Genomic DNA, 19318 nt, shown 5'->3' with positions numbered 1-19318 from the left:
TTCAGAGAAGATGAACCTCCCGAGTCCCGACGTCCCACCACACTTCTGGTTGATATGTCTACGCGTTTCGAAGGCGTGGCCTCCTTCAGATCCCTATCAGCAGGCCATCAGTTGAGACTGAATTAGCTGATATTAATTTGCACTGACAAGGGGCAGGGTTGCTTTCTAATTACTGATTTCAGCTGGTGTCTTGACTTTCCATACCTTTTTTTGCACCTCCCTTTCTTCTTTGTTCAGCACTATTTTTTTTTTTTTTTTTTTTTCCCCTGGGTCATTCCATTTTATTACCCGTCATTTCTGAATGTATTTGTTTTGGTTTCTTGGTATGGATGGATTGAATGGGTTGTTACCGACGTGGTGAAAATTTCATGTCAGTAGCACCTTCAGAAATATATTTACCTAGAAAAATCGGTGATGTATTCAATACTTATTTTACCCGCTGTATATAGTATTGGCTAATGAAAGCATTAAAATGCTTGGGTGCACTGAAACGCGGTGTGGCAAAGGCGTGTCCAGTGTGTGTTTCCTGCACCACACGTGAACGCGCTGCCCTTGTGAAATGCGTACGGGTGCCGGTTGATTGACAACCCAAACCCATCTTATTCAGCACGTTTGGTGCCATACAGTTTGGTGTGGCACAATATGAATGTGGTGCTTGCACTGCTTTTTCTATGGGTCCCTACATTTGGCAGCCTATTGAAATGAATGGGCTGTCACAACCGGGATGTGTGGGAGCGCACAGGAACATGTGTGTTGCAGCGTGAACTGGCCCCAGCTAAATATTTGGGGGGGGGGGTCTATTTTGGCAATGCTTGGTCCAGAATCTTCCAGATGTTTTACACCCTTTATGTACGGGTGGTTGGCAGGGCACAGACTAATAATCTCTTCTATCGCTCTTTGTTGTGACAAGCTGTAAAGATCTGAGAATGTTTTTTCTTTTTCCAGGTGCTAGACGTTAGAATGAGTCAGAATCCGTTACTTTTTATGCCACACAAAACGGGGGGGGGGGGGGGGGGACATTTTAAATGTACCCGCGTGTTTCTCTCACCGCGCCTTTCCCTCGCCTGTTCTGCAGAGATAGCGTATGAGTGTGAGCTATCAGTTACCTAACAAGTGAGAAGTTCTGTCATTACAGGACTGACGAGTCAAATAGATTTAAAAAATTTTTTACTTTATTTTTTTTCCCTTTTTTTTTTTTTTTTTTTTTTTTTTTTTTAAATTTGCTCCTTTCTCCTATATGGACCTAAAGGGGGTGAAAAAATATATTTTCTGTAGCAATAGATTTGTTATGAGCATCCCTAGTGTAGAATTTATTAATAATATATTATTATATTTATTACTATTATTGGTATTTTTCCCCCATTTTGAAATTTGCTCCTTTCTCCTATATGGACATAAAAGGGATGATAAAATATATTTTCTATAGTAATAGATTTGCTATGAGCATCCCTAGTGTAGAATTTATTAATATTATAATATATTAATAACATAATATATTATTTATTATTATTGATATTTTTCCCCATTTTGAAATTTGCTCCTTTCTCTTATATGGACCTAAAAGGGGATGAAAAATATATTTTCTGTAGCAATAGATTTGTTATGAGCATCCCTAGTGTAGTATTTATTAATAATAATATAATATATTATTTATTATTATTAGTATTTTCCCCATTTTGAAATCTGCTATATAAACCCTATACTAGTAATGGTGGTGATCAGTACTTACAGTGGATATAAAACGTCTACACACCCCTGTTAAAATGTTATGTTTATGTGATGAAAAAAAATGAGAAGATAAATAATTTCAGAATTTTTCCACCTTTTTTAATATGACCTATAACCTGTACAACTCAATTGAAAACAGACTGAAATCTTTTTTTTTTTTGGGGGGGGGGGGGGGGGGAGTAAAACTAAAAAACTAATATGTTGCATAAGTGGGCAACACCCTCTTATAACTGGGGATGTAGCTGTGTTCAGAATTAAGCAATCCAACTCAAACAAGCTAAATAGGAGTCAGTACACACCTGCCATCATTTCAAGTGCCTCTTATTAAGCCTAAATGAAATTCAGCAGTTCTAGTAGGTCTTTCCTGACATTTTCTTAGTCGCGTCCTATAACAAAAGTCATGGTCCGCAGAGAGCTTCCAAAGCATCAGAGGGATCTCATTGTTAAAAGGTATTAGTCAGGATAAGGGGACAAAAGAATCTCCAAGGCATTAGATATACCATGGAACACCGTGAGGACAGTCCTCATCAAGTGGAGAAAATACGGCACAACAGTGACATCACCAAGAACTGGATGTCCCTTCAAAATTGATAAAGCGGAAAAGAAAACTGGTCAGGGTGGCTGCCAAGAGGCCTACAGCAACATTAAAGGAGCTACAGGAATATCTGGCAAGTAGTGGCTGTTTGGTACATGTGACCACAATCTCCCGTATTCTTCACATGTCTGGGCTATGGGGTAGAGTGGCAAGATGATGGAATCCAAAACATCCAACCCCGGCTAAATTTTGCAAAAAACACACCCGAAGTCTCCCAAAAGCATGTGGGAAAATGTGTTCTGGTTTGATGAAACCAAGGTTGAACTTTTTGGCCATAATTCCAAAATATACCATATATAATCGAATATAAGCCGAGGCCCCTAATTTTACCACAAAAAATGGGAAAAATGATTGATGCGAGTATAAGCCTAGGGTGGGAAATGCAGCAACTACTGGATCACCTCGAGACCCAAAACAGGGGCAGCGGGCATGGTGCAGGAGAATGCAGGGCTGCGGGCATGGGACAGGAGAATGCAGGGCTGCGGGCATGGGACAGGAGAATGCAGGGCTGCGGGCATGGGACGGGAGAATGCAGGGCTGTGGGCACGGGACGGGAGAATGCAGGGCTGCGGGCATGGGACAGGTGTACCATGCCCGCAGCTATGCATCTCCTGTAGTATGCCCGCAACCCCGCATAATGGCAGGTAGTGCAGCTGTGGAGGAGTCTCGCCTGTTCCTGAGGCGCGTTAGATTTAAAAAATGGCGCCGCCACATCACCGCGCGTGCGCCACCACCGCTCGGGAAAGCCTGTACAGGTTCGGCTATTCCTGGGAATAGCCGAACGTATACAGGCTTTCCCGAGCGGTGGCGGCGCATCCGCGATGTGCATTTCGGGCCAGCCGCTGACCTTCTTTTTTTTTTTTTTTCTCAAAAAAATGTGCTGGAAAAACTTGGCTTCTACTCGAGTATATACGGTATGTTTGGTGCAAAGACAACACTGCACATCACCAAAATAACACCATATCCACCGTGAAGCATGGTGGTAGGAGCATCGTGCTTTGGGGCTGTTTTTCTTCAGCTGGAACAGGGGCCTTCGTCAAGGTAGAGGGAATTATGAACAGCCCCAAATTCCAGTCAATATTAGCACAAAACTTTCAGGCTTCTTCTAGAAAGCTGAACGTGAAGAGTAACTTCATCTTTCATCATGACAACGACCCAACGCTTACATCCAAATCCACAAAGAAATGGCTTCACCAGAAGAAGATTCAAGTTTTGAAATGGCCCAGCCAGAGCCCAGACCTGAATCCCATTGAGTGTTTTATGTTTTATTTTTACTACCCTTCTGTAAAAGATTTTAGAATAAACGAAACAAGGGCGCCAGGTCAGAGTAGTGTTTAAATTAAAAACACATTTATTGCAATGCACTTACATTTAAGAGAATCAACATCAACATTCAGGTGAAAAGCATGGATCCCCAACGATAGGTGCCGAGGGGTGGTTGGGACGCAAGCACCCAGCCACAGGTGTGTTCACAGATCCAGGTATGGAGGATGGGGAGTGGATGGTCCGGAGATCCAGAGGGAAGGGGATCTCGCTGTGCCTCCTCCTCCTGAGGACATCTGCGGCGCACAGCCGCAAGCCGGATGCTGCGTCACAAGACACTGCCGGTTTCTCCACGGAAGCCGGCAGGAGACAGCTGAGACTGTGGAGAGGGCGGGCAGCAACGTCGTTTCAGAGGATCCACCTCCTTTGTCAGGCTCAGAATTGCTTCTTTTCATTCTCTGATTAGTTCTTACACTGGCTTCATTCTGATGCAGTTTTCTGTTACCTAGCTGTATGTGGCCAACCTACCTGTTGTGTCAGTTCATGTGAAGCTTCCCTAACTAAGGTATGGGAGTCTTACGGACAAAGTCCCCACCATTATGCTCTGCTTGAATGAGACCGGGTGTGTGTTCTGGATGTGTAAAGGATATTTTGGGTCTATATATTAAATATTTCTAAACTCAAATGTAACACACTGATTTGTCATTCCAGTTATGCGCCTTGGTGTCCAGCATGCCAGCAGATTGAAGCAGATTGGGAGAATTTTGCAAAACGAAGTTCCATCCTTAATGTTAAAGTTGCCAAAGTGGACGTCACTGAACAACCAGGTAAGGCTGTTCTATTACATGGGGAGGAGGAGGGGGGGTAAAAGAGAGAGGCAACAGCCTCTGCAGAGGGGATATCATATAGACTTTTGGACCTAATACCATGCAGGCAGGATGGCGGAACCAGGAAAACTTCAGATGATCCAATAGATTGTGAGCATGGCTTTACCACTTCAGCTTCATGAGATTTACCCCCGCCCCTTCATGACCGTCTGTTTTGCGATACGGCACTGCGTTACTTTAACTGATAATTGTTGTGTGTCGTGTGACACTGTACCCAAATAGATATTTTTTATGTCCTTTTTGTCACCGACGACAAATGGAGCTTTCTTTTGATGGTATTTGATCACCTCAGCGGATTTTATTTTTTACGCTATATAAACAAAAAAAGACCAACCATTTAAAAAAAAAAAAAAAAAAAAATACTTTCTGCTTTAAAAACTATCCAATTAAAAAAAAAAAAAAAAAAAAAAACGTAAAAACAATTTCTTTATCTATTTAGGCTGATAACTGTGGATATAAAAAGTCTACACACCCCTGGTAAAATGTCAGGTTTCTGTGATGGAACAAAAATCTTTTCAGAACTTTTTCCACTTTTTAATGTGACCTATAAACTGTACCACTCAGTTAAACCACAAACTAAAATGTTTCTAGGGCGGGGGGGGGGGGGGGGGGGGGATAGACCATTCCGATGCTGTTATAGCAGATCCGCGTGGGGGGGGCGCCTGGGGGTGTTTATCCTGGTGGCGGTACTTGCAGGGACCCCCGATGCCTGGAGACCACATGGAGCACTGTGGGGGCCGCCATTTTGCTCTATAATCGTTCAGCCTCATTTTGCAGAATTTCCCATTGAAATGCATGGATGGCCATGTTTTTGTGGTTTCCTCATAATGCATTGGGCGGCCATTTTCTTTGAGTCTGCGATTGCTGGACAGCAGGGAGCAGCTAGGCCCTTACTTTAGTGAATGACCCAGGTACTTCCTCTTCCTGTGAAGATAGTTTTTCACAGCAGACCGATCCTGTTCTTCTTCATATCGATTCGTGGTATGTCTTTTGGGGCCCCTGTAGGTCTTCCTCGCTCACCCTGCTATCGGCAGTGCTAGTGGCTGGGACTTGTAGTACCGTTGGAGCAGCAGTGCGATCCTTCTTCTTTTTTTTTTTTTTTTGCAATTTTCTTAAAGTGACACTGCATTATTCCAGGGTTCATATGGAGTCCCAGGAACAAATTTCACCTACAGATCCCCTCCTTGCGGTTGCGGGGACCTCTGGGTCGCAACCCCTGTCTGCCTTAATGACAGTTTTGAAAAACCTGGTGTCCAAAGGTGGATTTGGTTTTTAAAAAAAATACCACCCCTGCCTCTCCTGTATCCTCAGATTCTGAGGTAGATATGGCTGCCACGGACGCATGCCACCCTGAGGGATCTGCGTCATTGCACTCGGATGGGGAGGACGATATATCCTTGTCTGCAGCCGCGCGGGAAACTTAAAAATGGCAGATGATTCTGCAGCGTCAGGGACGCAGGTGTCTTTTGGCACTCGCAAATCCCAGAAGTCGGGCAAGGTTTTCCCTTGTCTGGAACTTTTTGACAAAATTGTCAGTGGAGGCCCATCGAACAGATGTTAGGGTTCGTACGGTCCTGGAAAAGTTATGGAATTTTTAGATGACACTTTCCAGGCCTGGGAAAGTCATGGAAAATTAGTAAACATCACTAGGTTTTAGAAAAGTCATGGAATTACTGTGGAGGAGCGGGGAGCGGATGCTTAATCATTTTTTGTTTTAATTATTTTATTCCCTAATGATATTTTATTGCCACATACTGTATTTACATTGGTGTATTAGCGTCCTTCCGGGTCCGCAGTATGCGCTTGCTGTCACTGGCCAGCAGCAGCCGAGGAGATGAACCAATCAGGCAGCGGGGAGGGCCGGCCGCGGTTTGCCTGTAGACTGTGACTGGCCAGCAGCAACAGACGGGAAATTACAAACCAATCAGGCAGCGGAAGCGTCACTGGAGGGCGGGCCGGCCGCATGAACGTGATGATGCGGAAGGGGGCGGTAACCGTTTCGGTTACCGCACCCCTGCGTCATCACGTTCATGCAGCCGACCCGCCCTCCAGTGACGCTTCCGCTGCCTGATTGGTTTGTAATTTCCCGTCTGTTGCTGCTGGCCAGTCAGTCTACAGGCAAACCGCGGCCGGCCCTCCCTGCTGCCTGATTGGTTCATCTCCTTGGCTGCTGCTGCTGGCCAGTGACTGACAGTAAGGGCAAACTGCGGACCCGGAAGGACACCTACCAGTCCTATACGCTGAATGTAAAATCTATGTCAATAAAATTATTAAGCATCCAATCCTGAGTGGCGCCTTTCTGTTTGTTTGTGGGACTGTAGGTTCGGCCTAAGAATAGTAAGCGCCGCATTTTGTGCATTTAACTGTGCCATCCATATCACAGTGTCCAGCTGCACCTTCATGACTGCCTGAACTGCTTTATTCCGGCAAGCAGGAGCACCCATTACTGTTCTTTCTCCAAGAGTAAGTGCCGCATTTGTGAATCCGATCTGTGCCATCCATACCAGTCCACCTGCACCTCATGACTGTGGCTTGGGCCTAAAAGAGTAAGTGCTGCATTTTGTGCATCTGACTGTCTGTGCCATCCATACCAGTCCGCCTGCACCTCCATCATGACTGCCTGAACTGATGCTTTATCCCCAAGCAGGAGCGGCCATTAATCTTTCTCCAGTTACAGTATATTGGTCAAATTATAACTGGGGTAACACAGTTTCAGCTAAAGTGTTACAGCAATGCCAGGGAAATGCAGCTTTAAAAATGTATGGCTTCATGACGAAAAGTATGAGAGGTGGTTGGAGAAAGATCAGGACCCGGGACGTGCTAAATGTACAGTGTGTCGTAAAACGTTTGACATTTCGAACATGGGAGAGGCAGTGCTGTCTAGCCACGCTAAAGGTGCAAAGCACCAGTCTGCAGCTGCGTGCTCGACAGCTTCCAATCCGATCGCTGGCTTTTTCACCCATGCGCCTGAAGTGACACCCTATCCCAGCTGCGGCAGCGGTGCTTCCATCTGATCCACTGTAAAACAAGGAACCATTTTGAGTCACGCTGTATCCAGAAACGAAACCCTAACTGCAGAGGTACTGTGGGCTCTAAAGGTGGCTATTTCACACTATTCATACAAGTCTTGTGAAGACACAGGCCAGCTTTTGAAGACTATGTTCCCAGACAGCAAGATAGTGGCCAGCTTTGCATGCGGCAAACGCAAGTGCTCATATTTATGCACTTTTGGACTGGCTCCTTTTTTTTTAAGAAACGGACTTTGACAGATGTATCGAAGCAAAGCGTCTGTTATGCTCTTTGATGAAAGTCTCAATCACTATTTACAGTCTAAACAGTTAGACATGCATGTCAGGCTGTGGAACGGGTCCGAGGTGAAAACTAAATCGGCTCAGAGTTCATGGGCTATTCATCAGCTCAAGACATCGCTGAAAAAATGAATAACTTGCTCTCAGAGATCGGAATCAAGAATCTTGTCCAGATCTCAATGGACGGACCGCACGTCAACTGGAAAGTATTCGATATACTCCAGAAGCAAGTGCAGGAAGATGCGGGAAAGTCCCTAATTAACATTGGTTCGTGCGGTTTGCACATACTGCACAATGCGTTCCGAGATGGATGTAAAGCCACCGGATGGGAAGTTGAACACGTTCCATGATTGCCCTGCACGTCACAAGGATTTTATGACAGCAACCGGTTGTAAAACTCCCAAATTTGATAAGCACCGGTGGATTGAGAATATCAACGTTTCAGAAAGAGGATTGCAACTCTGGCCACACGTCAAACAATATATCGAGATGGTAGAGAGAGGGAAACTACCCAATCCAAAAGTAAAGTCATTTGAAGAGGTGAAGATGCGCTGTGCTGATCCTCTCTTCCCAGTGAAAGTGGGAATATTCAACAGCATTGCAAGAGAAGTCGACCCATTCCTCACCATGTATCAGTCTGACCAACCAATGCTGCCGTTTCTCTCCGTTGATATGTACAAACTGATTAAAGGTAAGGATAAACATAAATTCTGTTTTTGCTGCTAATGTTTATTAATATGATATACACTGCAGTGCATTACAATTTGGCTTGTAAATTAGCAAAAAACACTTAATTTTACTTTTTCATAGACATCATGGGACGATTTCTAAAGGAAAAGCATCTGGAAGAGGCCACATCCACTCTAAAGCTCCTCCATGTCCCTTATCAAGACAGCAGTCTGCACAAGGACTGTTCAAAGATTGACATTGGGTTTGCAGCAGAAACCACCCTGACCCAACTCAAGTCTTCCAAAAAACATTTCAGATAGTCAAAACCTAGAGATTAAGATGGACTGCAATTTTTGATCACACTCCTTGACAAGTTGCTGATAAAAGGCTCCAGTGCATCACATGTTAGTGAGAAGCATGCAGTGCCTTGACCCGAGACGCATGGCTGGAAGTAGTAAGGAACTCTGCGTAACTCAAATGAGAAGGATGTTGCACATACATGTTGAGGCTAAACATGTAAATGAGGCAGTGTGCGACAATATCCTTAGGGAGTTTAGAGAGTTTTGTGATTTGGCTGCTCTTCAGGTAAAGTTCAGGGAATTTGACCCCAAAACTGCTCGAGTGGACACCCTGCTGTATGAGACAATGGGAACAAAACCATCACTTTCCAGAGTGTGGAATGTGGTGAAGCTTCTTCTTGTGTTATCACATGGTCAGGCAAGCGTTGAAAGGGGTATGTCAATCAACAAAGAATTAATAGTTGAGAATCAATAGGGAAAGATCTCTGGTGGCTCAGAGGCTCATTGTTGACCATGTCAGATCTGTAGGGGGCATAACCAAGGTAGAAATCACAAAGGAGCTTCTCCTTTCAGCGGCAGGAGCCAGGCAGAAGTACCATGGGTACCTGGATGAAGAGAAGAGAAAGAAAGAACAACAAGCTGTTAACTTAAAATGGAAGGCTTTCACAGATGAGCTGGAAGATTTGAAAAAAAGAGGGCTAGGATGGAGGCGTACATTTGTGCTCTCGAGAAATCAGCGGATGAATATGCTGAAAAGGCTGAATATTCAGGCAATATGACCTTTATCAGCAAATCCAACAGTTTTCGCTGTACTGCAAAAGAAAAAGATTCTCTGCTGAAAATTGAAAAACAGATTGATGAGAAGCTTTCAGAAATGAAAAATTAAATGGTGTTGATTGTTTATTGGCAATGTTGAAGTTAACTTGTTAGACTGTTATCGGGTCAATTTATGGCACTTTAAGTTCAGAACAGTGTTGCTGGACACTTTTTTATATTTATTTTTTAGCTGCTTCCCCTTGATTTATGTTATATTTCCTGTGGATTACGTTAATCCATTTCTAAGCGGTTCTCAGGGTTTATGTTATGAAACGTTGTTACTGTGCAAGCGTTATTTAAATAAAGATTTCATATTCCACTGTACACTAAAGTTTGTCATTTATATTAGTAAAAATATGCTGGGTGTGACATGGATTTTCTTCTTATTTAACATGTATACATATACTTTTAAATGAAACATTAGGTCATGAATATTTACATGAAGTCATTGAATTTTATTGGTGAAAATGTGTATGAACCCTGTGTTAGTGGTGTCGAAGCCTTTTTAAAGGCGCTACCCATTCGCGGACGCGGTATCTGCAAGATAGACCGTACCACAGAGGGTGGACCATCCGGTTTCCAGACTGAACAAATCTACTGTGGTCCCGGTGGAGGAGTCCCCAGCTTTTTTACAGACCCGTGTGGATAGACTATCGGGGTCCCTGGCACTGTCGGGGTCCCTAAAATGTTTCGGTAGAAGGTATCTTTTTGAAGAGTCCCTGTTGAAGAAACTGACAGTACCACCTGTGGTGGACTTGTAGGTTTCCTGGTTGAATAAAGCCACCTTTCTTCCCGATGGAGGACTCTCCATCCTTTAAGGACCTTTTTGACAAGGGAGCTAAATCTCTTGTCTTTTTTTTTTTTTTTTTATTTATTTATTTTTTAAACCATAGCCGGTTCCATTCTGCAGCCGGGTTTTGCCATAACCTTGGTTTCCCAGACCTTAACAGAATGGGCTAAGCTCCTGCGCCAGGATTTGGAAGGGGGACATCCTCCTCTTGAGCTGGCAGACCAGTTGGTCCAGGGGTTGCAGTATATCTGTAATGCCTTTCTGGAAGCGGCCCCCTTATCCTGCAGGGTGTCCGTTACAGCGATGACTCTTCGCCTCATATCGCCTCATGATATGGCTGAAATACTGGTCTGCGGATCAGGCTTCCAAGAAAGTTTTGACTGATCTCCCTTTTTATAGGAGATTGTTCGGAGCATCCATGGAAGAGATCATTAAGGGTCTTACTAGAGGTAAGAGTACTCTACTTCCACAGACTACCAGGGGCAAAGAGTCTCGTGGCAAATGTGGCCATTTCTGCTCGGCCCGTAAGTAGTCTTTTCGTCCCTCGGGATCTAAGGACCAGGGATCAAAATCCGCCTGTAACCCCGCAGGGGGTTCCAAGAGGCTCTGGCCTGGTAAGTTGAGAGTGGGCTCCTCCGGGACCACAGACAACCTCTCTTCTGCCTGAAGAGGCGCCCTCACCCGTATCTGGGGTGGGGGGACGTCTTCGCTTCTTTCGGATTCGTGGACCGCCTTGATTCAAGACAAATGGGTCCACGAGGTGATTCGGTCTGTTTCCGTCCACCAAGCTGGACTATCTGGGCCTGACCCTGGACACGTCCTCAGCCCGGGTGTTTCTTCTGGAGGTGAAACTGTCAGTTCCATACCAGATCTCTGCAAAAGGAGATTCTTGCCAAATGTAACAAGAACCCACAGTCTCTAGACAATCTGATCCTCCGCTCTCCGTTGCTTTGACAGGGAAAATCCTTTCTCCCCCTGTACTGGACAGTGGTCACCACGTATGCCAGTCTGTCTGGGTGGGGAGGTGTCTTGGGCACGGATTGTGCTCAGGGGGTTTGGACTCTGAATGAGTCCAGCCTGCCGATCAATATCCTGGAAATGCGGGCGATCAGGCTTTGCCTGACCCAATGGACTGTTCATCTGCAGGGGCGCCCGGTAAGGATTCAAGCGGACAATGCCACAGCCGTGGCCTATGTCAATCAAGGGGGCACCAAAAGTGTCCTAGCGGCTACTAGGGGTTCGGTTGGATTTTGATTTTTCACAAGTTTGCCCTGGTTCCACCCACAAGCCTAGTCCTATCTGGGTCTGACTCTGAACGCATCCTCAGCCAGAGTGTTTCTTCCTTGGGAGAAACTTCAAAAGTTGCAGGAGGCAATTCGGCTTTTGCTGACCAGCAGATGGTCATCTCTTCGTACTTGCATGCACCTGTTGGGTTGGAGAAATGTCCTCGGCACAGATTGTGCTCGAGGTCTGGTTTCAGGAATAGTCCGGACTACCCATCGATATACTGGAGCTCAGAGCAATCCGACTTTGTCTGGATCTTTGGACAAGTCGTCTTCAGGGGTTTCCGGTGCGGATTCAATCGGACAATGCCATGGCCGTGGCCTGTGTCAATCACCAAGGGGCCACAAGTGTCATGGCACGGGAAGTAGCCGGCATTCTAAGGTGGGCAGAAAGATTAGTTCAGCCCTCTCTGCTGTGCACATTCTATGGGTGCAAAATTGGCAAGTTGACTACCTCAGTCAACAGGCTTTAGACCAGGGAAAATCGTCTCTTCATCCGGAGGCGTTTCATCAGTTGTCTCCAGTGGGGTATTCAAGGTGAATCTGTTGGCCTTTTGCCTCAATAGGAAGGTTCAGAGGTTTGTGGCACTCTCTCGGGATCTATAGCCGTTGCTACAGACACTTAAATGCTCCATGGAGTCAGTATTGTCTGTTTATTGCCTTTCCTCCTCTCCAGCTTCTGCCGAGACTACTGCGCAGGATCGCGGCAGAAGGGATTCCTGTCATCCTAGTTGCTCCAGACTGGCCTCGTCAGTCTTGGTACACCGATCTGGTACGGCTGGTTGCCGATGCTCCTTGAAGACTCCCCTCTCAGGGAAGGTCTGCTATCCCAAGGGCCAATCTTCCATCCTGCTTTACAGTCCCTGGCTTTGACGGCTTGGCTGTTGAAAGCCAGGTGCTGAAGAACAGAGTGTTGTCTGCCTCAGTGATTCCTACACTGTTAAAAGCTAAAATTTATACTTCTAGGAAGATTTACCATTGAACGTGGAAGATGTACATTGCGTGGTGTGAATCCCTACGGATTCACCCTCGTTCCTTTTCGGTGGCTTGGATCTTGGCTTTCCTCCAACGAGGGGTTGTGCAGCGCCTGGCCTTGAGTACCATCAAGAGCCTTGCCAGTTTTCTTTCAACGCCCGTTTCCCTTACCTGTGGTTCACAGGGAAATGGTGGTTCTCTGTCCATGTCCGTCGTTCCTTCCGAAGGTCATCGCTGACTTTCATCTCAAGACATTGTGTTGCCCTCCCTGTGTCCCAAGCCTAAGCATCCTAAGGAAGTTGCCTTGCCACTCCCTGGATGTGGTTTGGGCAATAAGGGTGTATCTGGCAGTTACGGAGCCTTTTAGGAAATCAGACTCTTTATTTGTCCTCATGGATGGACGTTTCAAGGGGCTGGCTGCTTTTGCTGCGACCATTTCCTCATGGATCAGACACTGTGGTTCAGACTTATTCTATTAAGGGTCCGGTTCCTCCTTTCCTTGTCAAGGGGCACTCTTACTCGGGCGCTCAGTGCCTCCTGGGCCTTCTGTCATCAGGCGTCGGTGATGCAGGTTTGCAGGCGGCTACCTGGTCGTCTGTACACACATTCACAAAGTTTTATAAGTGGATGTGTTGGCATCTGCAGATGCTGCTTTTGGCAAAGTTTTGCAGGCTGCTCTTTAGAGGACTTTTCCCTCTTTTTGAGGTTGTTTTTTTTTTTTTTTTTTTTTTTTTTTTTTCAGGTGAGCTCCAGTTGTTGACAGTTGAGCTTCAATTTACCTGGTTAGCTATGTTTAGCCTTGGGGAAGTTTTGTGTTTTTTTTTCTGCTGTTCCCACGCCTCATGTTTGACACCGCTTTGGGACGTCCCTACGGTCAAGAAGATGAACTGTCCCTCAATGAACGAAAGAGAAAATGGGATTTTTGTCTTACCATAAAATCCATCACTGTGATGTTGATTGATAGACACAGCACCCGCCCCTCTATGGAGTTGGGTTTTTCCTTCTGACACTGCTTGTTAAAGAGGAAGTAAACCCCCCTCTGACACTTGTACCTAATAGGTAAGCCTATGATGAGGCTTTACCTATAGGTACTGTAAATATCTCCTAAACATGTACCGTTTAGGAGATATTTACCTTACATGCATCCAGTGACGTCACTGGCGCATGCGCTCTGAAGGAACGACCGCTGGTGCCGTTCCTTCAGAACTCCATGACGTCACCGCGGCTCCGGCCAATCAGATGGTCGGATGCCGCGATCCCGGAAGACGGGCGACTGGACATTTCGCCCGTCATACAGCTAAGCGGGCGGCACAGCGGGGGCTCGTTCTAAGGTAAGCCTTTCATAATGAGCTAGTATGCTAGTACCCCCATAGAAAGCCACTAGCTATGGGGACGCTCATGTGTGCTTGCTCCAGAGCCGGCTTCGTGTGTCCATCGGCCTAGAGTGCAGCTCAGCCCCACACCCTGCTTTTCTATTAATTGGCTGTAATTAACAGCAGCAGGAGCCAATGGCTCGCTCTGCTGCCTCTCTGTCCAGTGGAGAGAGAGAGCCGCTGCTCTTGTGCACATCACTAGATCGCGATTGGGCTTATGTAAGTGTTTAGGGGGGAGCTGCATGCAGGTTTTTATTTATATGTATATAAATTTATATCAAATATACAAAATGTATATATGTATATCAAAAGAAACCCCCCCCCCCCCTTCTTGGTTTTTATTTATATATTTTTTTTTTTTTTTTTTTATGCTTGAAGGTAAAAAACCTTCTGCCTTTTTAGAAACACTTTAATTTTAATTTAATTTTGGATTTAATCGACCAATGTAAAGAAAGAGATCTAGGTTTCTAAACAAATTACAGATATGATATGCACGTGACCAGGCTCAGATTCTGTTTCTAGCGATTACCCAGAAACGGGTGTGTGTTTTTCTACTAAAAAAAAAAACAAATATTGGAAATATCTAGAGGGCAGGTTTGATTGGTTGCTTTTTATTAGAACAACATTGAACACTTGAGACCATGCTATATTACATGAGCACTTTGTGTGTTTATATGAACAACCCTCCCTGAGCTGCATCATATATTCTGATTGTGATGTTTATCTGGTATTAACCAGGGATTTCAGTTTCCATAGTAGCAACCCTGAGAATTTTTTTTTTTTTTTTTTATACTAAAAAAATGTATAATTGATGTTTTGTAGCAATATTCATTCATTTTTAGAATGTTTTTCTAGAACATACTGCATATATACAACATTATTAATGCTGAACTCCAAGATACAAACACAAAATACTTTAAGGGCTCTTTCACACGGCCGCTCCGTATGTCCGCAAATCATCCTATTTTTTTGCGGATGATTTGCGGACATAATGTAAGTCTATGGCATTGCGGATGTCGGTGGAATACCATCCTCTGACATCCGATTTTCTTCCTTTCAGTTCTGTTCCGTTTTTTCGAACGGAACAGAACCCTATTTTTCCTCCGTTCAAAAAACGGAAAGGAAGGAAAATCGGATGTCAGCGGTGTCATCCACTGACATCCGCAATCCCCATAGACTTACATTATGTCCGCATATCATCAGCAAACGGATGGGATGATATGCGGACATACGGAGCGGATGACACAAATGTCATCCGCTCCGTGAAAAAAAAAAAAAAGGACCGCAGCGGAGCTCTCACACGGAAAGCCCGTGTGAAAGGACCCTAAGTCTAAAGTTTTTTTTACCTTTAGAAAAAAGGTGAACGAACTCCCCACCCCCTCCTCTTCCTCAGCCACTGCTGCACTGACCTCCATAGGTGATTAGCAGTCACTGCCCATGCAGCTGGTGCAGAAGTCCAGGAATTTGGAGACCTACTCCCCCCCCCCCCCCCCCTCCTCTCTTTTCTGGGGCCATCTAGGATGAACAGGTGCTGGTATGTATGTGACCACTTTGATCAATGAAAATTGCACTCCTCTTTCCCGGAAGCCCTAAAGAAGGAGAGAGCGAGGCTTTCAAATCCCTTTACTGGTGCATTGGCTGCATGGGCAGTGGCAGCTAATTGCCCACAGAGGTAGGTACAGCAAGGATGATGATGGGGGGGGGGGGGGGGGGAGGGTGTAGTGTGTTTAGTTCACTTTTTTCTTTTTTCATCAAAAAGCTGACTAGGCGCCATCAGATGTGAATATTATAAAGATTTGAAAAATATTTTTGGTAAAAAAAAATGCCCACTTTGCCTTAGAAAAATTGGTGGCATCATCTCTGTCTTTGCACCCATTGGAGGTATCATGGCAGCGGATGCGTTGCATCCTTTTTTTTTTTTTTTATTGCAACTTCATTATGTGAAGCTACAACTCCCATTATGCATTGGGGATTATAATTGTGAATGGGCGGTATTAACTACTTTCCCTGTGGTAGATTTACCCCGTTGGCCCAGTTTTTTGCTTTTTGCTACTGCGTTACTTGACAATTGTACAACTGACAATTGTGTGGTCATACAACGCTGTACCCCCCCCCCCCCCCCCCCCCCAGAAAAAGAGCTTTCTTCTGGTGATATTTGATCACCACTGGGTATTTTTTGCAATATAAATGGAAAAAAAAAAAAAAACTGTCTTGTTTTTTGCTATTTTTTACTTTCTGCTGTGAAACAAATTCAATAAAAAAATTCAATAAAAAAAAAAAAAAAAAAAAAAAGTCTTGTTTTTTTGCTGTGTTTTTTTTTTTTTTTTTTTTATTGAATTTTTTTATTGAATATGTTTCATAGCAGAAAGTAAAAAATAGCAAAAAACAAGACCATTTTTTACTTTCTGCTATGAAACATATTCAATAAAAAAAATTAAAGAAATTCTTAAAAAAATTAGTCAAATAAGTATTCTGCTACATATTTTTTTGGTAAAAAAAAAAATCCAAATTTGCGCAAAAGTTATAGCGTCTACAAACTATGGTATATGAAGTATACAGTAAACCCCCCTCCATTGCGGGTTACGTTTCGGACCCAGCCGCGAAAAGTGAAATTCCGCGAAATAGAAAAACCCTATTAAAATGCATTGTAGGCATGTTTTTTTTTACTGTCCCTGTACGTGTAAAAGCATTTTAAGGTCTTTAAACACACTTTTAAAACAATAGAAACTAATTTAAACACATAAAAGATACTGAGAGACAGAGCAAGAGCTATGGAAAACACAAATATTTCATTTTTAATGATTTATATAGTAAAATAACATTACAAAAAAAAACGCAATATACCGGGACCGCAAAAACTGAACCGCGATGAAGTGGGGGTTTACGGTTCTGGAATGTTTTTTTTTTTAATATATATACTAGTAATGGTGGCGATCAGCGACTTTTATAGCGGGACTGCGATATTGTGGCAGGCAGTCTGACACCAAGTGACACTTTTGCCACTTTGTGGGAACCAGTGACAATAATACAGTGATCAGTGCTAAAAATATGCACTGTCACTGTATACTAATGACACTGGCTGGGAAGGGGTTAAACCTCCAGGGTGATCAAAGGGTTAAATGTGTGCTTAGCCAGTGTTTTTGTGTTTTTACTATGTAAATGATGGATTTTATTCCCTCCGAGCTCTGTGCTGTGTTCCTCTTTGCTGATCAGCGGGTGCCGGCGGACATCCATTGGCTCGCACCCACTGATCGGCTTGTGCTGCGTCTGATCACAGCACAGCTGCCGCTCCCCTACCGGGAAGTGTGGGACCACATACTAAGTACATGATCCCGGCACAGAGCCGCTCTGCCGCTGTACTCATACGCAAGGTGGTCAGCAAGTGCTTAGGGGGCGGGGCGGGTACGTTCCCATGTAAACATTGCCATTCAGTAGTTTGTGTATACGCTCACATCCAGCTTGGTCTTGTCAATCAAACACCGTACCAGTGGGCAGTTCAGACGTGGGGGTCTGCGATTTACCCCCACTAAATTAAGAATACAGTGGAGAAGTTACAAGACTGGTGTTTGGGGGGAGTGCAAGCATAGTGGCGCTTGCTCTTGTCAAGTGGAAATAAAGGGGACAGAGGCCTTTACATGTAGAAACAAAATCTAGATTTCTTGCTGACTGCATCACTGTGCTATAAAGTGTTGGCTCACCTTTACAGATGTAGCACCCTCCTAGGTAGGTGCTAGAGAGTGAGTATAGTTTTTGGCTCTGTCTGCCTATCAGAGGAGCAGCAGGTAATTTCTATATTGCACTCTACTTAACAGGGAGCAGGATGCTCAGTGTGCTCAGTGTGTGATTCATTTGGTCTGGGGAGTGTTCCCACTGTTCCAATGGGGAGGCACATTGGACAGTGGAGGAAACCTGGCCAATGAGTACACAGGCTTTGATGTAGCCCCAGTGATTGGCATAGACTGGTAGTCTCAGTGGGGTGTGGTATAGAAGCCAGGAGCACATGTGCTCGGGGTCTTTGGCTGGTGAGCAGAGTCCCGGAAGGAGGGTGGCGGCTGCTTCCTCTTCTGCAGCAGTTGGTGTATGGTCACAGGCAGTCGGCCTGGTGAGCCAGAAGGAAGGAGCTGAACCCAGAGGTCCAGTAGAGCTGACTAGAGGGGTTGAGACACTGGAGAACCTGGAAAAACAGTATCGTGAGTACAGGGGATCGTGTCTAAGGGCCTGACCAGGAAGGGGGCCACCCCGGAGTAGAGTAGTCAGAGGACGGGTGTCAGCTGGTTGAAAGGGGGTACTAGGCAAGTACCCTGAAGAGAAGTGCTCAGCAAGCTGTCTATTCAGGAACTTTACCTCAAATTCATCTAGTGGCAAGGTAAAACTGCGGCCTAACTGCATCCTCAGAAGTCCTCAACATTGTGAATAGTTCAAGTTTTGGAGTATCCCACTCATCCCTTCTCCCACCCCCATATAAAATAAAAACAACAACCCCTAGACTGTTTATTGATAGAGCCGGAGAGTAAAGTGTTAAGATTCTGCATGCAGTTGCTACCGGTAACCCAGCGGGACCCGAAAAGGTGAGAAATCCAGCAGCCCTCAAAGGGGCAGTGCTACACAGAAAAAAATGTAAAGGTGAACTAACGCCAGACACCCTCCCTCCCTACCTAGTCCCTGCTGTACTTCCCTTAAGGGTCGCTTAATACTTACCTTTGCCTTTACCTGTAAGATGAAAGGCCTTCTCCGTGTAGCAGCCCCCCCCCTCCCCCAGCACCTCCTAATACTTACCTGAGCCCCTCTCTGTCTAGCGATGTCCACTAAGCCCTAAGCTATCCGGGACTCTCCCTCCTGATTGGCTGGGACACAGCCGCGGTGCCATTTGCTCCCGCGGCTGTCAATCAGTCAGTAGGCCAATCAGGAGAGAGGGGGTGCGGGGCCGAACGGCAGCTCCAGCTCCTTGTCTGAATGGACACACGGAGCTGCAGCTCAGCTTAGATGCCCCCATAGCAAGCTGCTTGCTGTGGGAGCACTCAGCAGCATGGAGGGGCCAGGAGCAGGGAAGAGGGACCCGGGAAGAGGAGGATTTGGACCACTCTGCCAAACCAACTGCCCAGAGGAGGGTAGTATAACCTGTTTGTAAAGCCTCGTTTTTAAAAAAAAAAAAATTACTTGAACCTTAAGAAATTGCATGAAAGTCATACCTGAATGTTAAACAATGCAACAGTTGTCCATTATTGCTGGTCAAAGCCAAAGTTGCACCCATCCAAAGTTGCACTCCAAAGTCTGCAAAACTTTGGAGTCTTACAAGTGTGAATGAAGCCTAAGAACTAGAAGATAATGGAAG

General features: G+C 45.1%; 1 protein-coding gene across 1 annotated transcript in view; it reads left to right on the top strand.

The window, feature by feature from the left end:
- Nucleotides 1-19318, top strand: part of TMX4 (thioredoxin related transmembrane protein 4) — a gene marked incomplete at its 3' end in the record, with an annotated part of 111710 nt that overhangs the window by 26570 nt on the left and 65822 nt on the right. The window contains exon 2 of the mRNA XM_082250618.1: nucleotides 4298-4413. Within this exon, the coding sequence (XP_082106744.1) occupies nucleotides 4298-4413 (116 nt within the window). The remainder of the gene's footprint in view (nucleotides 1-4297; nucleotides 4414-19318) is intronic.

This window comes from Pelophylax lessonae (genome assembly GCF_965119305.1).
Source record: "Pelophylax lessonae genome assembly, chromosome: 3".
NCBI classification, from domain to species: domain Eukaryota; kingdom Metazoa; phylum Chordata; class Amphibia; order Anura; family Ranidae; genus Pelophylax; species Pelophylax lessonae.
Note: the sequence above shows the minus strand (reverse complement) of the source record. Positions and strands in the feature narration are given on the sequence as shown.